General features: G+C 51.9%; 3 protein-coding genes across 17 annotated transcripts in view; 1 reads left to right on the plus strand and 2 right to left on the minus strand.

The window, feature by feature from the left end:
* The window catches only part of AP1G1 (adaptor related protein complex 1 subunit gamma 1), a 35863-nt gene extending 35058 nt beyond the window's left edge, over positions 1-805 (minus strand). Inside the window, exon 1 of the mRNA XM_072346170.1 lies at positions 636-805. The gene's annotated coding sequence lies outside the window, so the exon portion shown is untranslated. The remainder of the gene's footprint in view (positions 1-635) is intronic.
* A 170-nt stretch (positions 806-975) lies between these two features.
* Positions 976-7777, plus strand: ATXN1L (ataxin 1 like). Its single transcript, XM_072346495.1, has one exon. It carries the CDS (start codon positions 1335-1337, stop codon positions 3396-3398), a length of 2064 nt encoding a protein of 687 aa, XP_072202596.1. The 5' UTR covers positions 976-1334; the 3' UTR covers positions 3399-7777.
* A 2434-nt stretch (positions 7778-10211) lies between these two features.
* ZNF821 (zinc finger protein 821) lies at positions 10212-21653 on the minus strand. Of its 15 annotated transcripts, none has more exons than XM_072346293.1 (9): positions 21518-21564; positions 20322-20413; positions 20106-20192; positions 17278-18310; positions 14171-16849; positions 13512-13654; positions 12853-12957; positions 11802-11968; positions 10212-11114 (listed from the first exon to the last, which is right to left on the minus strand). In XM_072346293.1, the coding sequence occupies exons 5-9, from the start codon at positions 14337-14339 to the stop codon at positions 10460-10462; spliced, it is 1239 nt and encodes a 412-aa protein (XP_072202394.1). In that variant the 5' UTR covers positions 14340-16849; positions 17278-18310; positions 20106-20192; positions 20322-20413; positions 21518-21564; the 3' UTR covers positions 10212-10459. The 15 variants fall into 15 exon arrangements, with proteins under 15 accessions (XP_072202394.1, XP_072202395.1, XP_072202397.1 ...); XM_072346294.1 differs by having other exon boundaries at positions 17278-17414; positions 18130-20192; XM_072346296.1 differs by having other exon boundaries at positions 14171-16569; positions 16656-16849; positions 17278-20192.
* Position 21654: the final 1 nt, after the last annotated feature.

The following is a 21654-nucleotide window of genomic DNA, read 5'->3' on the forward strand; positions in this document are numbered from 1 at the left end:
GGGCGGGCGGCGCGCGCGCGAGTTGCGTTCCGCGGGTGGAGGGAGGGGCGGGAAGAGGGAGGGAGGCGGGACGGAACGTTCGTAAGGTGCGAACTTTACGTACGGGCGGGTCGCTCTGACGGGACGGGGACCCGCGCGCGCCCTCCTTACGGCGGCGGTCCCGTTCAGAGCACGGCCCGGCGATCCGATGTGCCGCGGGAGCACCGCCCCGCCGCCCGCTGTGCTGCCCGGCAGCCGGACGGCCCGGGTCGTTAGTTCTGTAGTTTGTGGGGCGGCGGAATCAGCTGCACGGCGCTCAGCGCTGCGGGGCTCGGCGCACGGTAACGGCGCGGCCATGCGGACCGACACCCCGCTCCGGTCCCGCTTTTTCCCGCGCACCGTCGGTTCCTTCGTCGCCATAAAAATCAGTGAGCGCCACGAAACGACGAACGGGAGCTGAGCTAATGAATGGGAGCTGAGCTAACGAACGGGAGCTGAGCTAAAGAACGGGAGCTGAGCTAACGGCGGAGCGAGGGGCGGGGAAGGGCTGGAGGCGGGAAGGCGGCGGCGCACCCCGGCGCGGCACTCGGCGCGTGTTCCGTCCCAGGCCGCGATCCGAACCGGCCGCGCCGCGCTCCTCCCCACGGGCTCCTCACCCGCCCGGAGCCGGCCGCGCTCTGTCCTGCGGCGGGGCGGCCTCCCGGCAGCGGTCCGGCCCCGCTCCCCCGGCCGCAGCCCGGTCCTCTCCTCCCGAGAGCCGCGGGTCGCGCCGCCCGTCGCCGCGGCAACCGACGCTGCGGGCGCTTCTCGGCGTCACCGCCGCTCCCCCCCCAGCGGCCCGTGAGGCGCTTCCGGCGCGCGAGGCCGTTACGTCATCGCCGGGCGCGGCGGGGAGGGGCCGGTCCGGAGGCGGCCGCGGGCGGCGGTGGGGCCGGTGGGGCCGATGGGGGTCGCGGAGGAGGAGCCGGGCGATGGCGGGTGAGCCGCGGGCCGCGGCGGGCGCCGGGCGGGGCTGCGGAGGCGGGGAGCGGCCGCGGCGCCTCGAGCCTCGCCGGGCGGGGCGGGGCGGGGCCGAGTTCGGGCGCCCTCCGTTCCCCGGAGCTGCGGCGCGGGGCGGGGTCCGGACCGGCGATTTTGTCGCCGTCTCGGCGCGGGGTCGCGAGGCTCGTTCCGTGACCGGCGTCTCGGCCCCGGTTCGGCGGCGGGGCCCGGGGCTCACGGCTCCCTCTGTTCCCGGTGCAGGTGAGGCGGCGGCGGCCGGCGGCGGGGATCCGGGAGCCGGCGTGCGGCAGCGCCTTCGGCTGCCCCCATGAACGAGCGTCGCGGCCGGGGCTGCCGGGACACCGCGGGGCGCCATGAGAGCGGGCCACGAGCGGAGCCAGGAGCGCCTCCCGCCAAAGAAGCGGGACCTTCCCGCCGCCAGCGCCGGCACGGAGGCGGGACGGGCGGGGGGCGCCCAGGCTTCCAGCGACGGCCCCGAGTGGGCCCGGACGGTCGGGTCGGTGGCCCTGCGGTACGGCCCCGGGGAGGCGGCGGAAGCCGTCGCGGGGCTGACGGTGGACCAGTACGGGATGCTGTACAAAGTGGCCGTGCCGCCCGCCACCTTCTCGCCCACGGGCCTGCATCCCGTGGTGAACGTGAGCCCCCTGACCCCCACCTTCAATGTGACCTCGCCAATCATCCAGCACCCGGGGGTGCCGTACCCCCCGATCCATTACGCTCAGATCCCTCCGGCATCCCTACAGCTCATCGGCTCGCACTACACCGTGCCCTACGCTGTCCCTCCTGGCTTCCTGCCCAGTCCTCTTCTGTCTCCTTCTAGCAACCTCGCCACCTCTCACGTCCCCCACTTTGTGCCATATGCCTCTCTCTTCACGGAAGAAGCTGCTCCTTCCCCCCAGACTACCTCTCCTACCCACAGCTTCAACAAACCTGCTTCTGCGGTCTCTCCTGGCCAGACGCAGCACCATGCTGGGACCCAGCCGCCAGACACCACACCAGGTAGGATTCCTGTTTATTATCAGATGTCTCGTCTCCCACCTGGGTATTCAGGATATGAGACGCCTTCAGCAGGAGGAAACCCAGATTCTTCTCAGCAAGACAGTCCGCTGAGTTCAGAGGTAGCTGCTGCCAATGGTGAACAGAGACAGCTGGAGCACAGCGTGGTGAGGAGGACCAGTGAGGCTGCAGATTCTGCCAGCAGTAAAGCTGAAGACTGTCTGCCAGGGCCTGCAGTGAGATGTGTTGTTGATGGACAGTTTCTTTCAGGTTACCAGACGTTCAGAACAGAGGGTTCTGCGCCGGCACACAGAAGCACACCAGATGCTGATCTGGAGGTTCAGAGGGTGGTGGGGGTGTTGGCCTCTCAGGATTATCATGTTCTGGCAGCGCAGAGTAAAGATGACCCGAGCCCTTTAAACCTTTGCCATAATATCCCTGATCAGCAGGGGGAGTCGAAGGACATTTTGAGGAACACGGTGGAAAGGGGCGCTGCTGAGAAGAGCCAGTCCAGGAGCCCATACGTTGCATCTCCTGAAGAGACGGTTAGACAGTTAACCAAAGGAATGGTGATAGCTAACGGCAAGCCGGTCCTGGCTCCAGCTGGCTCTGAGTCCATCAGGTCTTCCATTTCAGAAGCCCTGGTGAGGCAGAGCCCAATTGTGCAGGCCCGAGGAGGCATGCTTGACAAGGACCTGGCCCAGCTACAGCCACCCAGCTCTTCTCGCTTGCCCTCTCACTTCATGAAAGGAGCCATCATCCAGCTGGCTACAGGAGAGCTGAAGCGAGTGGAGGACTTGCAGACTCAAGACTTTGTTCGCAGCGCAGAGGTGAGCGGAGGCCTGAAGATCGACTCGAGCACTGTGGTGGATATTCAGGACAGCCAGTGGCCTGGGCTCGTCACGTTGCATTTTGTGGTTGGGGAGCAACAAAGTAAAGTTAGCATTGATGTGCCCCCAGAGCATCCATTCTTTGTGTACGGCCAGGGCTGGTCCTCCTGTAGCCCAGTGCGGACTGCTCAGCTCTTTGCTTTGACCTGTCACAGGCTGCAAGTGGGTGATGTCTGCATATCAATCAGTTTACAGAGCATGAATGGCAACTCTGCTTCTCAGGCTAACCACCCTTTCCCAGATCAGTTGATATCTACTAGGGAGAGACCTGAAATAACTGCTCAGGGGTCCAGAGAACCATCTGACAGAACTGCCGAAAGGAAGACCCAGACAGAAAGGGAAAACGCAGCTCAGAGCTCTCATGAAGAACCTTCTCAGCCTGAGACTGGCAGTCAGCACGGCTGGGCAGCCCCAGGCTTCCAAAGATACAGTGTGCAGGCAGAGGAGCCGCGTCACTCTCTGCTCCGTCCCTCTTTCATTCCCCAGGAGGTCAAGCTGTCTATTGAAGGGCGTTCTAATGCAGGGAAATGATCCCTTTATGGTTGTGAGCTAGGGCATCCCCTGTGGGTGAGCCTTACCTACGTCGGGTGGAGAAATTGCACAGACTCTGTGACAGGTTCACCAGCAAGACTGCTTCCTGCCCTGCAGAACTGGATTTGTTCCAGTTCAGTGGCTGACCAGTTCCTCTTGGGGAATATGGGGGGCTCCAGTGCCTCAGGAAGCAGCAGCAGGTCAGCTGGGGTAGAGAACATGGATGTGCTCATGAGCTTGCAATGAGAGCATCCAGAGGCTGGGCTTTCTTGCACCTCTCTGAATAACTGATTCCCCGCCGGGCAGGGTGTAAGCGTTCAGGGAAGGTAGAGAGATGGGAAAGGCAGACATGGCTGAAGGTAGCAGATGAAATTGTTGAAGATTTTATTCCTCCTTTCTCTTGATGGGGAGAGATGGGTCTCCTTTGGAGCTTAGGGGGCTCTACTCCCACAATCCCCTTTCTTCACACATGCACTTTAAAAAGACCGTTCACCAATGGAGCTCTTGAGGACAGGACGCAGATGCTTCTCTGATGGTTCTGTTTAATGTCTCTTCCACTGAATCCAACTGCTCTTTTTGCAAAGAATGTACAGAGATTTCCACTAATCACGTAAATTCAAGAGGAAGGACCAAAAGGGTTTGGGTGCAGGTGGATAGAGAACTTGAGCACTTGAGATGGGGCACAGAACGGGAGACTTCAGTTTCCTGCTAAGAAATATTTTTATCGTCACCAAAATTATTTAAGTATTTGCCACCAAATCTAATCTTCCTTCCTATGTTAATAACCTTAGAAACAAAAACCTCTCGGGCGTATGGCTTTTATGCTTAGTCTGCAGGTGAATGGGGTTAGGTTTTTTTATGTTGTGTTGTTCTTGTTTTTGGAAAGCTAGAGTTAAACGTATTTAACATTCTCTAGTGAAAATGAACATGCATCCTTCTACTGTAAGAAGACCAAGACTATTGTGTAATTAAATCAGAAGCAGAACTTTACAGATGGCTGGTTCTTCCCTGCAGGCGGCCTTCTGAACAAACTGTAGACAACAGACAAGTGTTTTTGCATGTGGAGGCAAAGTACAGATCTTCTGCTAGGGACTAAAAATGCCACGGCAGTGTGAGGCATTTTGGGGCGCTGTTCTGATCGTTGTTCTGATGCTTCGTTTCGGAGTTCCTCTGTGGAACTGAGAATAGTCTTTTTCAAAGTGAGATTTAACAGAAGTGTTTATTAACACTTTGTGATGGTAATAACACTCCATTCAGGTGAAGGCTTCTGTAGTTACACTAATTTAACCTCTCTGGTGCTGGGATATGACACCAGCTGTAACTGCTTAGATAGAATTAAAAAGTCACTATTTTGTTGAGAATAAGAGTCTTCACCAGCTTAGCGTGGGTTTAAGCGTTCTGTGTATTACAGCGCCCATGGCTGTGTTCGGTCCAGGCTTTTGGGGGTTTCTTCTCAGTGTGTGGATCCCTGGAGAGCTGCTCCTGATGTTGAAGTACCATTTTCTATCTCCCTGTTCTCATCGTGCTGCAGGTTCCTGCCAGGCAGGCCGATGGCAGCGTGCTGCTGCTCTCCCCATCTCCCCGCTCAGCTCACTTGCAGTGCCGGTCCAAATACCGTCCAGTAAGTGTCCCCTAAACGTTTGGCTTCAGCTGACTGCATGACGAGGATGTTCTGCACAGGTGCTAGGCAAGCTAGAGTCTCCTGAATGGTTCTTCCCCCAGTGTTTTCCTAGTACATTGCTAGCCATTTCTGTTCCTGAAATTCCTCCACCAGGAAAACAAACTGTTTTCAGGCCTTAGTTGAGATGTGCTCTGTTCACGCCTTCGATGTTTGTGCCTCACAGGGTTTCTCCAGAGTGAGGATGCTGCCTGTCACGCGTAGCTTTCCCCCAGTGACACACGGCTTATGATCTCATCAGCTGCATTTGGAGCTGTACAAAGTCATGGTGACGCTGTCACGTGGAGGTGCTGCCTCCTTTGCCTGTGGGAAGGATGTTGTCTTCATGGCACTGTTTGTCAGTGAAACGTCCTGTCTGGGCCCCGGTGGCTGCCTGTCGCTTTGTGTGATTCACCGTCGCTATTCCCTGAAGTCTTACACAATGGCCTTGACTAATGCTGGTTAGTATCTCCTGCTCAGGAAATCCAGATGTCTGCGCTGAGACCAGAAGGCAGAGCAGCCTGGGTTCTCTCGTCCTTCTTTGCGTGATGCATGCAGAGCAACTCAGAACTGTGGTAGGCGGCTGAGGAAGGGATCTTGCATTAAGTACAGCTGATGAATGTAGAAGGGATGTTGCATACTCTGAGCGTTTGCACAACTGAATGGTGCAGAACCTCTCGAGCACCTGTTTGAAGGCGTAAGTCTCTGATAGTTTGGTGAGTCTGCCTTGTCTCTTGTATGTCACTGTACCTACTGCTCTAGACCCCTCGCTCTGGGCAGCGGTCTGAAAGAGCTGGTGTATGAGGCAAGATGCTGCCAAGCGAGAAAAGCTCTGTACTTTGGGCAGCTGGAGGGCTGTGCCTGTGCTCACCATGGAGATTTCATGCCGCCGGTCTGACCGTGCCTGTTGAGTGTGGTTCTGAGCTCTTCAGAGGAGACCAGGATGTGTTAGACCTTGGGGTTTCCATCCAGATTCCCTGCAAGTCCCACTGCTGAGCGTGTTTCAGCTGCCGGCTCTTCTGTTCTCTGGAAGCAACTGCTGGGGGAGTCTCATAGATGGGTGTTAAGATGAAGGATTTTGTCATCTCGGTTGCTTGCCTGGGCAGCCGTTGTCAGGTTGGGAACACTAGAGGCCGTCTAGCCCTTCTGAACAGTAGTTGTAACCACTGGAGTCTTTCCTTACTGCATTGGGCTGCAATGCTCACCTCCTGCGGTGGTGGTTGTGTTGTGTTCAGGCTCACCCAAGACAGGCTCTGCTGTGGGCAGATAGACCATGAATGAACCCACGGAGGAAGATTCAGTTTCTTAGGTTCAGGGGTAGCAGAGAGAAAGCCAGGAAGAGACTGTGGAATCAGCTGGTTATTCAGACCTTTCTGCAGGCAGAGATGTGACGGGCTTATTAGAGAAATAAACCGTTTTCCTGCTGCCGTTGTGAAGTGAGGGAGATCTGTGGTCTGTCCTACCTGGAGGAGGAGATGTCCTGGCCTTGGTCTTACCCAGCTGGCACGGAGGTTGTGGGAAGTGTCAGAAGGATGCAATGCTGGGTGTCTGCAGCAATCTGTTCCACCTCACGAAACATTCCTTGGGTCGGCTCCCCAGCAGAAGCCGGGCCTGCTTCCAGGCCAAGTGTACGTTGTTCCTCCAGGAACGTGAGATTTGCTCCAGGTGACGAGCGCTCATCACTACCAGACTATGCAGAGGAAGCTCTGTCTGGGAGGGAGGAAGGCTGCAGAGGCCCCTCTGCCTCCTTTCCAGCAGGTGCACAAGTATAATGCACTTTTCACGTTGTGTCCCCGACCCTCCCGTCCCCCCCCACACTTGAAGTCACTTTCCCCAGTAGAGAACTAACAAACCTTATTACTCGGAAAATATTTAAATGAGAACTGCAGCAGCTCGAGTAGCCCAAATGCTAGTCCCTGCCCATAGCAGTACATGTGCCTTTCCCTAGCGTCACTCACAACTGCTCTTTGCCTTTCAGGCTGTCTTGGGCCTGAAACTTGCAGAAGCTGCTCAGATGGCCACGAATGCACATTCTATACCGAGTTTGGCCCAGGGTGTGTTCCATGTAGGGCTTAACGTGCTGATGGTTGAGACTCCTCCGTGATCTTCATGCCTGTCCACATAGGACACCTTGCCCCAACATCCCAGGCTGCTGCCCACCCTGCCAACGCACCACGCGCATTTGGGTTGCTTTCTGCCTTTGTGGCACCTCAGAGCCCAGGGAAGGGTCTGCCCACACGAAGCAGAGACAGATGTGTGGCACTGGGGGACCAGCCGGGCTGCCCTGACACAAGGAGGTCTTTGTAGATAAGTGCTGATCCCTCAACTATAATCCCAGTTATGTAATGGCTGTATTAACATGTAACCGACCGCATTGTATCTAAAGCCTTAGAACTAGTCAGGTGCTCCTCTCCAACCCTGCTCCCACCCCTTTCCTCCTACCTGATCTTTAACAAAGCATTAATAATTCTAAGGATAATCTCTATTTTGTTGTGCTTTTTTTGTAACTGTTTTAAATAAATCAATTTGTACTGTATATTTGTACTTTTGGTGAGATCCTTTTTCCTGTTTTACCATTTTAAGTCTGTACTTGGCTACACACAGATTGTATTTTTATTGTTAATGCTCTTATGAATATTCCATTTAACTTGTTGACTCTGTAAACACAGTATATATCTATCTATCTATATATCTATATATAAACCAATAGCTTTTCCTTTGGTGTTTGAGACTTTTTGCTTGTCTGTGGCATCAGCGATCACTTGGATACGGGTTCTGTGGTCTTACACAGCGATCTGGGATCTATAGCTTCAGCTGTAGTTTGCACAGCAAAACAACACCTCTGCTGGCCAAGCAAAACACGTGTGGTAGAGTAATAGCAACTGCTGCAAAGAGCAGACGGACAGCTTGGTGTGAAAATGGAGGTAAGAATAAGAGAGAGAGATCAACGTGAAGAAGAAAAGAGGATATGAAAAAGGTAAGATGGAGCCAAACAGGTTCTTGCCAGATCTGGTGGCTTTTTCCAAAGAGAGTGAGGCCAGACTGGCCTGTGGAAGTCAGTTCTTTGTGGAGAACGAGAAGTTAAAACAACTTCTGTGTGCTGAAAAAAATTAAGAGCCTTTTGCAGCACGCGCCCACAAGACTGTAAGGTTTGGTGTCCAGATCAAAGGAGCGCTGCGTACTCCAAAGGCAGTTACTGTAAGCACCTAAGTGTGCCCTTCAAACAGAGTCCCATCAGGTTTTGAAAAACCAAGTTGTTTCTGACTCGTCTGCCCAAAGGGTTTTGTTCCTTGTTTCAACTCGGGTCCAAGGGGAGATTCCTGTGGCCATTTCTGACTTAATGCAGAGACAGCAACTCCCCACCACACAGATGTTCTGCAGGGCATCCCGTGCAGGTGTGTCACAGCAGTGGTGGGCTGAGGTTCAGAAAGCTACAGCTCACTCATCACCATTCTCTTCAATGGAGAATGTGTGACCTCTCTGCCCCTTCACTTCCCAGTTCTGCACTAACGTTTTGCCTTTTACAGTTTAAATACACTCAGGTTTAATTTCCACAGTTGCGTAGTTTTATAGTTATTTGCAGTAGCGAGGGGAACATTTTCATACGGGTACAAACCACTGTTATGTTCTGCACTGTCTGCTTCTAGGCTTAAATTTGCTGCTCTCCAGCAGATATTCCCAGACTTGATTATTGTAGCTCTCGAGGCTCCTCCCCACCTCAGGGCTTCTCTGCATTACTCTCATGGGTTCTGTTACAATGTAGAAGCAAAAGCAGCTTTCGGTTTACTTACAGTTTCCCCAGCCGTTCCCATGTGTTACCTGCGGTGACTGCTGAAAGTCACTGTTGGTCACAGAATTTTCACGAATGAATTGCTCCGTGTGACCCACGATCCCGGACGAGCAGCATTGCATCGGGCAGCATTAACACTGAACAAGCTCATTTACTTTGAAATCCCAGAATGGCTGAGGTTGGAAGGGACCTCTGGGTCCATCTGGTCCAACTTCTGCTCAAGCAGGGACACCCAGAGCAGCCTAGCCAGGACCGCACCTGGCAGCCTTCTGAACACCTCCAGGGATGGAGTCTCCACAGCCTGTCCGGGCAGTCCATGCCAGTGCTCTGGCAGCTATGCAGTACAGAAGTGCTTTCTGATGTTCAGACTGAGCCCCTTGTGCTTCAGTTTGTGCCCACTGCCTCTTTTCCTGTCACTGGGCAGCACTGACAAGAGCCTGGCTCTGACCTCACTGCATCCTCTCTTCAGGTATTTATATAATGCACTGGTTGTTACTATACAGATGGTAGCAAATGTACAGAAGGAATAAGCAAAGGAAAACTCACCAGTGGTGGTGCCTTGGCTGCAGAAGCTGGGGCAGTCCTCACTGCTGAGCAACCTCCAAGAGATGCTGCCTCAGTGGGATCAGCCCTTAAATGAGGTCTCAGAGGGGATGGAGTCGAGCTCCACCCCTTCCAGGAGCACAGCTCCATCACTCTCACCTGTGCTCCCACAGCTGACCCCACACTTGCCTCAGCTGATTAATCAGAGGTTCGGGCTGTGATTACCAATCTCCCATACATATACACTGATACAATTCCCAAGCCTTCTTTTCTTTAGGCTGAGCAGTCCCAGCTCACTCAGCCTTTCCTCACAGGTGAGACGTTCCAGTCTCTTAACCATCTTTGTGGCCCTTCACTGGACTTGCTCCAGTGTGTCCACGTCTCTAACTTGCAAACCTGAAATGCTGTTTAAAAGAAAACTGCCTTGTTTGTAAACTAATAAACTGTTCCCTGCTCACCTGTCTTTGTCAGCCCTTCTGTTACTGACGATTCTTAGAATGGTAATTCAGCTTCCTGTTAGCTTTCCCATGTATGTTGCTACAAGGAAGCACATAAGGGAAGTGTTAGCATAAAGGGTATGCACAGCCATTTCCAGGGAGATTTCATGTTTTTTCCCTTCCTTTTTATGGACACAGAGTAGTATTTATTTCCGGAGGAGTGGTGGACTATCCCTGTCCTTATCTCCGTAACTTATGCTGCAGTAAACAAGTTTCTGTTCAGCAGAACATCTTACCGATAGCAGAACTGCAGCAGCCTCAACCCACTTAATGGTGTGAGGGTCCAAGAATAGGATAAAGCACAAAAGATAAAGAAGGGGGCTAAATAAACATGAAACATTAATTTATTTTCCCACTGTCTGAAGGCTATGGCTGGCCCCCAGACTGCAGCCCGAATCTGCTTCCACCAAAGCTACTTTGGCAGACATCTGTCAGCTCCATTCTCCTCCTATTGCAGGAGGAAGAACTACCTATGCAGGAGTGTGATCCGGGAGCCATAGCAGCCCCCTGAGCACGGAAGCCTGTTGGTTTGTCTGTGACAGAGGCAGCGGAGATGGCAGTCTTTGGCTGCAGCTCAATGCACCGTACTGCTGCTCTGCTCCTCAAAGCTCATTTTGCCCAGCAGCTGGTTCTCCAACTCCACGTTGCCCACGGGCAGCTGGAAAAAGTTCATTTCAGCGGCCAAAGCTGCCATTGCAGAGGAGTCCTGGCCAAACTGTGCCCGCAGCATCATGTCCATTTTCTCCAGGCGCCGCTTCAACCTCTTGGCCTCCCGCTCCCGGATGAGCCGGGCCTGCCGCTTCTCTGGAGTTTCGTTGGCACGTTTCAGTCTCATGGCTTCTCGGTCTCGCTGCAGCCGCCGCGCCCGCTGTTCATCTGTCTCCTGCATGCGCTGCAGCCGCTTTGCCTCTCGATCCCGCATGCGTCTCACCTCCCGCTCCTCGGGAGTCTCATTGTCCCGCCGGCTCTTCTTGGCGGTGCGCTCGCGCTCCAAGCGCTGCAGACGCACTTCCAAGGGCTCGTTCTGCCGACGAAGTGCCCACTTCCGCATGCCGGGTGTCTGCGCCTCCAGCAGCTTCCGATAAGCAGCACAGTTGTTGCATACCAGGAGGATGCCTGCAGGGTACACGGGGCTGTGAAAGGTAATGTCCTTCCCACTGACGCCGGAGGGGCCTTCGCTCTGTGGCACAGGCAGGCGATCTGCACTGAGCACCTCCGTCAGCTTCTCACTAGAAAGCAGAAAGAGCAGCGTCAGAGACTTAGTACTGATGGAAGAGTCCTCACCTCAGACTGATAGGGAGGCTCCTACCAGAGCCCATGACAGAGATCGGTGCCCCAAAATGCATCTGAATATCTAAAAATCAAGCAACATCATACACAGGAGTAGGAATGGGATTTGCCCAGAGCAGTATCTGGATTAGAAGAGTGCAAAGGCAGGGATTGACCAGCAAGCTGCTCCTCCCTTTCATTTTTGTACTTCTTCTTTCAGCCTTATTTGCCTAGTCGGTGTCCTTCCACCAGGCAGGACGTAAATGAGGAACATGTTGGTTTCTGTATGTAGTCCTGCTTTGGAAAAGAGACGCCGCCTGGGCAGCACAGACCCAGATAGACTGGGTGATGGACTGCTGGACAAGGGAAGTAATGACTGTTCTCTCCAGTGACAGGTGACCCCAGCGCTCTCTGAACAGAGCTACATTTCATACAGCTAAGAAACAGCCTTCCAGCAGCAATGATCACAGGTTTTAGAATGGGATGTGGAGCTGCAGGGATGAAGAGAGTAAAGAATCTCAGTCACTGGGGGTGCTCACAAATGGCTCCAAGTAGGGCATGGATATGATTCCTCCATCATTTAAGGCAATGCACCTAAGCTTTTCTGTGTGTACCCTCGCTCACTCACCAGACAGGGTGACCCTGACCTGTTGAATGTAGCGTGGCTGGTGAAGCGTGTTCCACACACTGCACAGTTTGACAGCTGGTCCTCTGAGTGGATCAGGAGGTGTCGTCCAAGGGAGCCCGGTGAGCTGAGGGCTCTTCCACATACAGGACACATATAGCTCTTGGCACTCACCACAGCTGCAGTGTGCTGCAAAACAACCATAGAGTTGTTAGTTACAAACTGTCCAGCTTCCTGCCCAGTCTGAGGTGTGCTCAATGAATAGGACAATCTAGTTCAACCGCTTGGAACTGGATCACTTAACAGTAAATCCTCCAGCTGATAACTCCTGGACTAGCTCAAGACATTTGGGATGCTACAGGTCAAACAGCAAGGAGACCTTTCTACAGCTCCACTGCAGTGTGAGAGAAACAAGCAGGGCCAAAAGAGATCATAAGATCTGACCCTTGTTTTCAGAAACGCATCTGAGGAGCATGACTACGCTAACAGTGGGCAGCCTGCAGGTGAGGAAAAGTTCACTATGATGGCAGCTAGAAACAATCAGCTGGTACAGTTAAGTTGCCAATTCAGCTCTGCTTCATTCTTTCTTTTGCAGACATGGATGTGCTGTGAAGAGTACTGACAACAAAACCTGAGTTCCCAGCACAGACTTACTGCAATACCGGAATCATTTCAGAGGAAGAACAGCTGTTTCCACAGGTAGGAACTATGATAAAGGGACAGAATAAAGAGCTGAATGATCAGCTTACTGCACTGAGTGGTCTAAGAATTGCTTCCGTGTTTAATCTGAAGCAACTGCCTGATCTCAGCTTGCAACTGCTTGCATAGACTGCCTTGTGATGGAGCTGTGTTCTCCAGATCCCAGACTGGTGCTTTGCTTATTTTTTTCCCCAGCACTCTCTCTAGACTATCTGCTATAAACTTCACTCACATCCTAGACAGAAGCTCAGTTCTGTGACTGCAAAGATCAGAACAAAGTCACACCATGCTCCTTGCCCAGGGTTGTTTCTGACTTTGGGACAGCTGAGGTGCTTAAGGCCACAGACATCACACTACCTGGAACCATCCCTTACCTGGTATACATGAGCAATCAGCTGCTCTCTGCTTTCATACTCCAACTGGCAGAGGGGACACTTTGACAGTCCCAGCACGGAGTCAGCATTCAAGCTCTCAGGAACCTACAGGAAGGAAAGCCATTTTGGTGTAAGGCATACTGATCTCCACGCAGCCACCCACCCTCCCTTAGCATCTAGTGAGCACTGCACAATGGCCTGGCCCAGATTAAGTGCAGTGCCCAGTCTCGCTGGGGCTGGTTTGCAGTTCTCACGGTCTGAAACTTCCTTAATGCAGCCTCTTAGCAAAGCTCTTGCTGTCTCATGAGGAAGAAACAGAAGCCTCATGACCTCCACTTGCACCCACGATCTTGCCAGCATGGTGGCTCTAGTAGGCAAGGCCTGCTCTGTAGCAGAAGGGAAAGGTACAAGAACTGAAGGAGGCAGACAGACTTCACAGCCATTTTGTCCAGGCAGGAGAATAGCAGTTTGTCCCTGCTGTCTCCTGTTCCTGGCAGCCCAAGAACACCTCAAAACCATCTCCTTTAAGCAGAAGATGTTGTTTGGAGGAGGTGATTATGGGAACAAATGAATATGAAATTAAGAGTAGAGAGTGATGTCTAGTGCCCAGCCCTTCTCCCTTGGACACTGATGTGACTGCAGTGCCAGTACACACTTACCTCATTCTCTCTCATTAGTGGGGTTCCAGCTACAGGTTGTTCTGCATTCTCCAATTCTTTCTTCACCTTTGGCACTGACCCATCCTCCTCTGAAGTGTGGGAAGAAACTTCATCATGGGTGGTTTCCTCATCATCACTGCCACCTTGAACACGCAAAGCAGTTACTCCAAGTGTCAGGACCCTGACAGCACTAACAGACCTCAATTGCCCAACTAGCCTCACCGAGAGCCTCAACTCACACTCAAGACTGGGGGCCCCATTTAAACTCAGGGAGTACTTCAATCCCCAAAGCACCACATGAAGTCCCTGAATCTGGCCTGTTACCTGGCCTTGTTTGATGATCACTAGACTGTCAACAGAGCCCGGTGCTGTCACCATTCTGCTCCGGTGCTGTGGGACTGAACTCTAGTGGTGAGGTTACTGTTCAGTCTGCATTGTGGCCATTGGCTCTGGGCTTGTCTTCCCTTAGTGGGCAGTTCTGCTCTTACTGTTGGCTGATACAGAGCCGACAGCACAAGAATCAAGGGCTAACTCAGAGTAGAAGATGGGTAAGATGGTCCTCAGAGAATTCCCACCTGCTCTGTAGCACCTAGCCTCACCTCACCCTGTCAGTCTCTCCAGTCCACTACCTTGCAATTACTGGAAGGGGCAGAACTCACTGCTGCTGAAATCGCGATCTTGCAGTGGATGAATAGCTGGCCTTTGGTCCACAAGAGCTCCAGGAAAGCTGTTTTTCATCATGGCTTGGCGGGCTTGCTCCTCCAGCCCTGCAAAGACTTGCTCCCCTGGCAGCCACAAGGACAAAAAGTCAGACTGGTGCTGTTCCATTATTTCACAAAAGCTTGCCAGAAATGCGACAGGTGTGGGGTTGCTCACCTGCAATGTGCAGACCCTCTGAAGTCACCTTTCTGAAAGCACTTAAATAATCTCTGTGCTTCCCTGCCCTGTAACTCCAGCCTCCTGTACCTGCTGAAACAAGTCTAGTGCCCACGTCTCACTAGTGGATGTGCATGGTGGCAGGCTGCTCTCCGCACACCCTTTATACACCACTCTGGTCGTGTGTAAAAATCCTGCAAGGCTCCAAACCTGCCACATGTGCCCATGTGCCTTCCACTTTCACCAGGCAACCAATCAGGTGACAGCACAGCTGTAGGTGGGGGAAGGCCATGCAGGGGTGGTGACAACATCCCAAATCAGCCGTGGTGCTACATAGCTTCTCTAAATCATTTAGATGCTACCACAAGCAGCATGATGGTACTGCAACAGGACAGTCACACTAATTATATCAGTCATCTGATCGTATTAGGGTCTGGAAAGGCACAGACATCAGTGCTTGCACTATTCCCACATTAGGTTAAACTAAATTCTAAATACAGTCTGTTTTTCTCTTTGTAATTATTTGTATCTCGTCTCAACATGAGAACAGGCAACAGAAAACATACTGAAGGAAGGCAATTATCCGAGTTCCTCCGAAAGAAAACTTCCTACAGCAGCCTCTGTGAAGCTTCCAGTTGCAGGGAATAGCTATAGAAGTCAGACACTAATTTTCACATTAAAACAAACAAATGACTTTGTTCTACAGGCAGTTAAGACTCGCTGTTAGCAGAGGATGAGCTGTGAGCACTTGGGGCAAGGTGCTGGTTCCCAAACAGCTACAGCTTTTGGATCAACATTTCTAAGTTCACAGGAACTACTCAAAGCATAAATGCAGAAACACTATTTAAGATGCAGTGCAAAGACGGTCAGAGCACAGCTTTCAATGAAATACTGCCCCTTCTAGTATAGGGCCACAACTGGCATCAACCAGGGAACTGCACCCATGACTCACGGGGAGCGCACCATCCTGCTACAGGGACAGGTGCGTTTCACATGCTGAACTGCTTCAGCCAGCTCTGCCCCATATTTACATCATACCGCCTTTCTGGCGCTTAGCTCAAAGTTTCCAACATTGCTTTAAAGAGCAATAGTTTATGGAAGATTTCAAAGGCCTTCGGAAGTTTCTGACATCCAGAGGGGCTGTGGATGTCCTGTCCCTGGAAGTGTTCAAGGCCAGGGTGGATGGGTTAGGGTTAGGGCAACCTGCCCTAGTGCTTCACCTTGCAGCTGGCAGCCCTGCCTGCAGCAGGGGGTGGAACCTGACAATCACTTAGGTCCCTTCCAACCCAAGCCATTCTGAGACTGTGTGATTCTACTTCTAACACCAATCACAACAACCAGCAGAGCAATCGTGTCTGCCCAAGGCCTTTTGGTATAACACGCACACAACCACATCAGGACTGATTCAGTGCAGTGTGGGGAACCATCCATCAGCTTACAGCCAGGAATGCAAATCATTAACCAAACCACCACCTTGTATCTAAAAGGTATCACAGAAGTGGGGAAAAATAAACTTTTAAAAACTCTATTATTTTCCTTATGCAGAATTTCTTATTCTACTAACAGAGTCTCTGGGAGAACTTGGAGAAGAGTGCTCAGTTCATCTACTGACAGACTAAGGCCAACATCAGTGAAGCTTTGGAACTTTAGCGTTTGATAGGTACAGGGTTATGTTTTTATTGTCTACACACACACACACACACATAGAAACACACCCCCACCTCCACCCCACTTTGAATACATTTGCATTTCTGTAGAAAGGGAGTAAGACAGGCAACAGCTTTAGGATCACCACTATCAGTAAAGGACATTATGCTCAATATTGAATTCACAGACTCTTCTCCAGAAGTTTCTTTATTAAATACAGGAAGGGCTGTAGGCTGACCACAACACCAAAACAAGTTGCTGTATTTGTTTCCACAAGCAGCTAGAGATGTAGAGCAGTGAGAGTCAAACAACTGCCTCTGTTTTGCTTTTCAGTTCTCCACTCCATAATCTTGCAAATAAGTGGGATGCCAGGAGAGCAGCTGTGGAGGTAGGGGCCAGCCCTGCGGTACTGCGCAACAGGGGCAGTTATGACTGCTACGATCTGATGGTGTATCAGCTTCGCAGCCAAAAATGATTATTTTCCTTAGCCCTTCCCTTCTTGAACTGTGTGAGTGCAGGATAACTCTCAGGTGTTCTGGAAAATAAACACACAAACAAATAACCTCACTCCACCATCCACAAAACGAAAATCAAAACAAACTGCATCATTCCCCTGTCTACCTTCCTAAACAGAAAAGTCTCTCAGAGACGAGCCACTTTACTCCCTCCTTGTACATCAGTTTAAGGTCCCTGTTCATGTAGGTCTTCTCTGTGTTCCTTTCCTGGACCTGAAATTTGCAAGTCTGTCCACCACTGTGGATCTAATCCACCTGCCCCATCGCTATTCTGGGTTGTCCACACTGCTGTAGCGGTTACTGCAATGAAAAACAACAATTGAAAGTGTTAATAACCGCAGTCCACAGAACCCTTTAAGAACCGAGGATTTTGATGCAAATAACAATAGTTGCTCACTTTGAATGCTGGCTGCTATTTCTTGAAAAATACTTTCCTTTCAAATTGGGAGTATTACAGGCAGCAGAATTCAAGAAATACTGAAGAGCACAGAGAGAAAGTGTGTGCATATATATATAGTATCTAATGATACCAGTGGGAAGAGGGAAACTGAGGATTAATGGGATTCTGGGACCACGCAGAATAAAGCTAGGAAGTGGATTTTAATTTGATTAATAAATACTGTTCTCAAGAACTCTAAAATAAGTACCATTTGCAAAAGGTAGAAGCCATAGAAAGAAAAGCAGCTCATGGGATAGCAGGAAGAAGAAACAAAAGCACACTCTAATACCTGCAGCAGAATTCCCGGCAAGCTCAAGAACAGTGGAATAACCTACAGCTGATGAGTGACACTGCAGCAAAGGACAGGCTTGAAGCAAGATCAGAAGATTAATTGCTTAGAGAGAAGGTACCTTTATACCTTAGAGTCTGGAAGAGAATAAAGACCAAATGAATGAAGATACTTCCACAGGAACAATACAACTGCGTGGCATTTTTCAGTTCAGTGAGGAATGGGCAATGCAATAAGTACACTTCAGTATTGCAGTTCTGTTTCTTACTATATTGTCAGATAAAAGCATTTTTAATGCAGCACATGGCAACACAAAATTCAATTATTACAAGCCAATTATTTGCTGCACCCTGCCAAATTGAAACGTCTACAATGAAAACTACAAGTAGACTGGCAATCGCGCACAGTGACGTGCTTGTGATAATAAGTATTTTTTACTGTTGTTTCTGCAATGAGTAGAGTTTCCTTACACACCAAATTCTGTTTAAAATAGTTTGACTTGTAACCACACAACTCTGCATGCCAAAGTACTTCTGTGCTAAGTGGAGATAGCAAATGCTATTGTGAGAGCAAGGTTAAACGGGGGCCATGCTGAGCCTGGAAAGTAACTCTGGCAAGAGGCGGCAATGAACAAGCCAAGGACAGGAGAACGTAGCTGTTGCCTGCACAAGTGAATGTGAGAAGGAAGATAACAGAGCAGCAAGCAAGGAAGAAGTAGGCATCATCTGCTCGTGAATTCGTCCTGTTAGGTATTCACAGTGGCATTTATACAAATCCACAAAGCATTTCCCAAGCCCCGCAGCCTGCCAGATCTGATCCCAATTGCAGACAACTGCATAAAAAGGTGCATACCTGCTGTCCCTTTTATTCCTCTCCTCCCAACAATTTCAGTCCCAAGAAGTTTCAGTAACGTGCCTGCTATGTCTCAGCCTGTTGGCTCACCCACATCTTGGAGATGATGCTCTCTCCGATTTTCCTCGTCATTCACCAGTGCACTGCATGGCAATTCTGGGCCCTCCAGATACACAGCAGGCTAGGTAGACAGAGAAGTCCCAACGATTTGGTGGTGTTCATCATAAGACAGACAAGATTTCCATCCCAAGGAGGAGACATCACCATTGCAATTTTTCATCTATCTGTCAGTCCCCCTATTTTCTTCTGATCCTACTTTGCTGCTCTTGATGACTCCTATCAAGTAGTTTATCCGCAGATAAGAACTGCATGTAAGGTGGTGAACAAGCCCCACACTTCCTTTATGGCAGACCAGATGCCACACCTCAGCCTCGTGCCAGCTGGTAGCGTCTTTGTCAGACAGTTTCTCCAACACCCAAACTGGTGATACAATCATTTGCATTGCAGATAAAAAAAGCAATGATGTGAAAGTACATGACGACCAAACTCCAAAGCACGTACAGTTCATGTATCTAACAGTACAAGCTTCTAAAGAACACAACTGTTTGCAGTAGAGTGGAGAAGAGATAATAGCCCATCTAAACACCATGAAAACTCAACATAAAGCTTTGAAGCTGTTGTACTCCTTAGTCTCTATGGATGAGAGCCCGTAACTCTACAACAGGGCTGAGAGAGTAAGTACATGCTTTATATACATCTAATCTAAACAGCAGAAGCAGTATCTAGGCACTGTCAAAAGCAAATGTGTGTGGAAAGAAGATGTGTTACTGGCATTGCAGGGGAAAACACAGGATGCATCAAGTTTATCTAATAAAGACAATTCCAAGCAGACAAATCTGTACAAAGCTGTATTCCACCAACTGTTGTAGTCAGCACACAGGAAGCAGAAGTGGGAAAGCACAAGTCAGAACGGCTGCCAAAAGTCAACCCTCAATTCTTTGATACCGGCCATCAAGGAAAGCTATGTCAGCTTTTCCAAGCCTAGCACTTGCAGGCTATGGGGCTTTCAAATCAGACAGAGATAATTCTCGCCAGTACACTCATACAGTGTGCAAAGTGTTAAGTTATATCAGGATGTATTTTCCTCTAACACAGAGAACAGCATGCATGGATTTCTGTTGCTGTATCCATACAAAAAGGCAGCACAAGGAAACACACAGAGACAGGCAAGCCAGCAGCATCAGCAAAGTGAGCCAGTTGCTACAGCCGCAGCAGGCAGCTCTCTGTCCCACAGACCTGACAGTTACCATAGCAGAGCACTACTTAGGCTCCTCATCTCAATCAGCCTTGCTTTCACATGTCTCCAGAAGCAGAGATTTGTTTTTTTTATTCAAACCCATATTTCAGACATCTATCCATCTACAAAGCTGGGCATATTCCAGGGCATAGCTTCGGACTCTCAACTCCCCTCAGTAACCAGCCAAACAAAAACCATGCAGACGCCCCTCTGTAGCTGAACATCCATATGGCTCCACTAATACCTCACTACAGCCTACCCACAAGAAATGCTGATGTACAGCATCTTCAGTCCTTTCTCTACCCAGCAAATGCTAGGACCTTGACAACGCTGGAGAAAGACACTTGTCTTCTCAGCTTAGGAATGGCCAGACAAATCACATCTGTCCATTAATTGATGTAGTCATTGCCCATTCCCTGCCAGGAAATGGCAAATGGCTTAATTAATGTTATCTGGTGGAAAACTGAGGTACAGTGAGCTTAGATGATGTGTCCAAGCCAGTCTTTTGAGCCTGCCATAGAGCAAAGATAAGCAGCCAGGGCTCCCAGACTTCAGTTGTACACTCAGACCACTCTACCTAGAACTTTCTTTGCTATCCAAGAACTGGCCAGAGCCTAACTCACACTTGTGACAGTATGAACACAAAGCAGAACTACAGGCCCCGTGCGCACAAACCTACCTTACAGAGTTTGTTCAAGCCTATCCCTGTCCTGCCTTGCCAGGACACTGACAGCTCCCTTGGCGTACAGAATTCTTATTACAGGCCCTAAGACAAAACCATAGGTAACCATTTCCCACAAACAGTATCTTTTCATCACTGCCCTCCTCCCCTTCTCACTCCACAACTATCCATCTAGGACAAGGATCCCACGGTGCTGTGTAACGTAATACTCACAGTGAACTTTGTTAGGAGTGGTCTGTTTCCGACGGGACATGTTTCCCTGACCTGGGAGCACAGTGTGTTCGCTCCCTCAGCAGAGGGCCCACCTGAGAAGAGAAAAGCCCGTCACACACACCACTGGGACCTTCTTAGCCACTGGACAAACACACCTGAGCATCTCAGTCACTCCCCATCCTCTGCTTACAGGGCTAAATCTGCATTACCACAGCCACGTTCGGAGCCACGTCCAACACAATCCGAAATCATTTTACTATGCATGAGCAGCCCCACCCAATTCAAACTAAGCCATTCTGTACCTGGCACACAAAAAGCTCAGAACGCCCCAATTCACGAGCGCCTGGACTCAGTCCAGGTACCCTTCTCCCTCCCACTTGCTCCTATGGCAAACAACGCATCAGCCTAATGACCTCCACCGCAGAACCGACCCAGCGAGAGGCAGAAGCGGTGCCGGTGTGGGAGGCTGAGCATCGGGAACCGTCAGCCCCACGGCGGCACACGAGGTGCGAGCAGCAGGCGGCCTGGAACGAGCAGCGCGGGGACGGCCCGGCCCTGCAGGCACCGTGCGAGCAGCGCAGCTTCACAGGCAGCGCGTGCGGCCAGCGCGGCACAGCCAGCAGCGGGGCCGGTCCGGACCCAGCTCCCCCGCCTGGTCCCTCCGGCACTGAAGGTCACTCAGTCCGGGTCCCTCACGGGTGGGACGCGCCGACCCCCCTCGAACTTCACAAAGGAGAAACATCGGCCCTCGCCCTCCGGCCGACGAAGGAGAGACCCGGTTCCCACGGCTCCCTCAGACGCGGACAGGAAGAGGAACGGAACCCACTGGCCGCGGCCGTACGAACGCCGGACGCCATCGGCTTCCCGCCACGGTCGGACGCCGTCCCGCTGGCACCGCGGCCCCACAGGGGACAGGCCCGACCCCGCGCCGGGCGACCCGGTCCCCCGCAGGCACGCAGAGCCCGCTCCCCGACAGAGGGACGGGCAGAGGAACCCGGCCGGAGGCCGCAGAGGAACGAACGGCGGCACCCGCCCGCCCCGCCCCGCAGCCCGACCTGCCTCACCCGGTGCCGCCGCCCGCGCCGGGAGCCGCGGACAGACAAAGGGCCGCCGGACAGACAGACGGCAAAATGGCGGCGCCGCCAGAGCGCGCGGCGCGGGCACGGCCCGGCTGAGCCCCCCCCGGAGACACTCACCTGCGTGCCATGGGGGCGCGGCGGTGCCGGCCGGGACAGCCCCGCTCCGCTGCCCGAGCCCGCCGGGCCCCGCTCCCCTACGAGGGCAGGAACCGCTGTCACGCCGGTCGGAGCGGCACCGCCCGCGTTCCGGGCTC

Source organism: Excalfactoria chinensis, chromosome 11, assembly GCF_039878825.1.
Source record: "Excalfactoria chinensis isolate bCotChi1 chromosome 11, bCotChi1.hap2, whole genome shotgun sequence".
NCBI classification, from domain to species: Eukaryota; Metazoa; Chordata; class Aves; order Galliformes; family Phasianidae; genus Excalfactoria; species Excalfactoria chinensis.